Raw genomic sequence first — 3,478 nt, forward strand, 5'->3', positions numbered from 1 at the left:
ACTAAATATAACTTCTACCTAATAACAATTTTTCTTAGAAGTTTAATAAATAAATATAATTTCTTTTAAAGAAAGAAAAAAACAAAAAATAAAATAAAATCATAACCTGACAAAAACCGATCGACCGACCGTGTTTGTGTTCAATTGCCGGTCGGGACCGATTTGGACATATTTCAAACCGATTCTGGTCGGTTCGGGGTCGGCTTGGTCGGAAAACCGACCCCGATCGGCCGATGATCACTTCTAGTTTCTTTAGCAATATGCGAAGAGAATCAAACCTATAGTATCGAGGTCAAATCCTGCACAAGTCTTATGCAAGTCGAGCTTAACAGTGTTCACGATAATGTACACATCAATAAATAACATAAACTAGGAAAACAAATTCACCAACATCCTCAGTAATTGAAATATAGTCACACTACTTAAAGAAAGAAAAAACACTAAGAAAACACATCCAAGATCTTCTATTCTTGAGTCAAATCTTCTAGTGTCTTATTACACAAATTCAAACTTATTCAACAAAAACAAAACAAACAGAGACAATTTTTGTAGAAGAGGTTTTCAGATCACTTCCACCATTTCTCCTCCTCCCTTTGTCCCTGCAGCTAAAGACAGTAAAATCCTATACATTGAATAATGTTGTTCACAAAAGCCATAAATATTTTTCGTCGTCATCATCAGTTTTCTCTCCTGTAACTCCAATCAATGGAGTTACAGAATACATAATCCAACAAGGTCCAGAAAAATTCGAACAGTGCGAACAATTCCTCACCAAGTTCTTCATCCATTTACTTACACACGTAAATAAATCAGTAGATGGAATCCAAAACGGAGGAAAATGGTGGAAAAGAGAAGAAAACCCCCAATTCTCTTTTCCTTCATTTTCTTCTCAAATGGTGTTTTCAGCATGAAATCCTCCATTGTTGGACAGACATCTCAAACTGAGTTCATAAGCTGAAAAAATAGCTCCATTCACCACAAAAGCTCTAGCTATGGCGGTTCCTAATCCACGCCATAAAACACTGTACCCTTCTTCTTTCACACTCTTGTAGAAACAATCCACAATTCCACTGTACTTTTGAAACGTGAATTTCGATTGAGCTTGAAGTCTGGTTTTAACCACGTCTAATGGGTAGCAACAAACCCAACTGGCGACGCCGGCGAGTCCTCCGGCTACGAGCATCGTTCTCAATGTCTCTTGTCCGGATTTCCGGCAACCAGGATGAAGCTTTTCTCTCATGAATTCGTAAGTCCAAAAGTAAAAACAATGGGAAGGAGCGTCTCTCAGCATTGTGATTGTTAAGCCTCTGTATAGCCCTTTGTAGCCTTCGGTTTTGAAAATGTTCTTCGCAACCTGCATCGGCCCGGGCCGAGATGAACTTAGATCTGTGTGGGTTGATGAACCCAAATCCTGTAATTGAAGACGGATTTTCACGAGCTCCACCGGTGTTAAAATTAGGCTTTGTAATGCTCCGGTGCCGAATCCGCCTAATGCTACCGCCTTGTACGACGGTGGTCGGTTGTCTGTCGCCGATGGATCGAACGCTCTGCAGAGCACGGCGTTGGTTTGAAAAACAATGGCGTTCTGCAGGATTCAAACTATTTATTAACAAAATTAACAAATGGGGTTTCTTGTAACAGTTTTTGTGGGAATATTCCAGAATCTTTGGATGAATTGATTGAAGATTTGAAAAAGAAAAGGGATGAGGAAATTAGGACCTGGAAAGTGACGGAAGCGAGTGGAGCTCCCATTCCTCTGTAGAGAGCGGCAGGGCCGCCGTTGGACATGATGCTACGGAGGACGTTGATGGCCGACCCGGAGGTGGAGTGTTGTTGTCGGATACGAAGGGTATCGAGTGGGTAACCGGAAACGATGCCGGCGACACCGCCGATTCCGCCCGCGACGAACTCTTTTCCCCAACTGGTAGCGAGAAATTCCGGCCAGAAATCCATTTTTGAAAGTTTGAATCCAAATTTTTAGAAAACCCTACGAGAGATTAAGTTAGATGGGTCAGAAATTTCTCGTGTTCTGGATTTGGATTTTGCTTACACGGAAGAAATTGATTGTTTTATCTCGAAATGGGAGGTTCGGTGGTTATCCTTTTCCGGGAATTTGTGAAGAAGAAGAAAGAAATTGAAGAATTTTCTAAGCTTTTTTTTTCTTTCTTTCTTTCCCGGAAAAGTTGAAGCCACAGAAACAATTGCCAAATTTCACTTCGCCGATTTCACTCAATACCCATCAGTCTATATCCTCGTGCAAATATGAATCTTTACAAATAAAAAATATTTTTCTATATTAAAAATATATATATATCAAAGAGAGAGAAATAAAAATATGGTGCTTTTTTTTTTTTTAGTAAAAGCCACCGGCTGCGTGTTTGATAATCTCACCCTCACTGTAGCCGTAAAATATATACAATGCATCACGGTGTAACAGGGTTTTCTTAATTATAATTGGATTGTTTGGACACTGAACTGAGATAGATTGTCTAGAATTCATATGTTTGTGAAGTTCATACATTTGTGGAGTTTATATATCTGTGGTACAAGGTGCTCATATGTCTGTGTTTGGAATTCATTTATCTGGTTATCTAATGCAGTTTTTTCAATTTTAAATAATATGGTTTTATAGATACTATTTTTATTTAATAAATCTATCAATCTTTGTTTGAATAAAATAAGGAATACAATTTTTTTTTCTTCTAATTTTTAAAACCTTTCTTTCTTTCTTTTTTCTTTCTTTTTTGGACAATGAATAACAATTAACTCATTACATTTTTGTAAAAGTATGGTTAAATAAAATGAGAAACTAAAGCGAAAATCAACATTTTTCAACTAATTTTTCTCCATGAATTTCATTATCATCTTCTTCTTTTTCTTCTTTTTCCCATTGTTGCGATATTTTTATTATGTCATGTATTTTTTTAATTTAATCACCCCATAATCGTAACAATCAATGGAATGTCACTACACTTTTTCAACCGTTTTTTTTTTTCATTTCCTCTAAATTTAGAGAATCATCCGAGAATAAATCTCTATTTTTCATTAATTCTTGCTATAAAATGTTTCAAGAAAAAAAACTCATTTTATGTTTTTTTTTGTTATATATGTTACATACTTTTCAACTACATACATACTTTTCATCTAAATATTCTTAATAATCATTTGATATGTGAATTCATTATGTATAAATATTGCACTTAATGTGGACAAAATAATATATATATTTTTTATAATAAACAACCTTGCAACATACTTTAACAGTCATAAGTCTTATAGTAATCGGAAGTGGTTGTCAGAGTTGATTATCAAAGATGGTTTTTGTTGGATTTTGTAGCCGGAGATGGTTGTTGGCGCTTGAAGTTAGTCACATGAAGGTGTATTCGAGTTGGTTGTTGAATTTTGTCAATAGAGATGGTTTTCGAATCCCAAAGTTGGTCGGGCAAAAGTGTTCGTCGAAGTTGATCGTCGAATATGA

General features: G+C 36.1%; 1 protein-coding gene across 1 annotated transcript; it reads right to left on the reverse strand.

Annotated features, from left to right (window-relative positions):
* Window positions 1-439: 439 nt before the first annotated feature.
* Window positions 440-2,279, reverse strand: LOC120093021 (mitochondrial arginine transporter BAC2-like). The gene is made up of 2 exons (XM_039051314.1): window positions 1,720-2,279; window positions 440-1,585 (listed from the first exon to the last, which is right to left on the reverse strand). The coding sequence occupies exons 1-2, from the start codon at window positions 1,951-1,953 to the stop codon at window positions 890-892; spliced, it is 930 nt and encodes a 309-aa protein (XP_038907242.1). The 5' UTR covers window positions 1,954-2,279; the 3' UTR covers window positions 440-889.
* Window positions 2,280-3,478: the final 1,199 nt, after the last annotated feature.

The sequence above is a fragment of the Benincasa hispida genome, chromosome 1 (genome assembly GCF_009727055.1).
Source record: "Benincasa hispida cultivar B227 chromosome 1, ASM972705v1, whole genome shotgun sequence".
Taxonomy (NCBI): domain Eukaryota; kingdom Viridiplantae; phylum Streptophyta; class Magnoliopsida; order Cucurbitales; family Cucurbitaceae; genus Benincasa; species Benincasa hispida.

Coding starts and splice junctions, on each gene's coding strand:
- LOC120093021 (XM_039051314.1), bottom strand. CDS start 1,953: ATGGATTTCTGGCCGGAATTTCTCGCTACCAGTTGGGGAAAAGAGTTC. Junction 1,586..1,719: donor TCGCTTCCGTCACTTTCCAG/GTCCTAATTTCC, acceptor TGAATCCTGCAG/AACGCCATTGTTTTTCAAAC.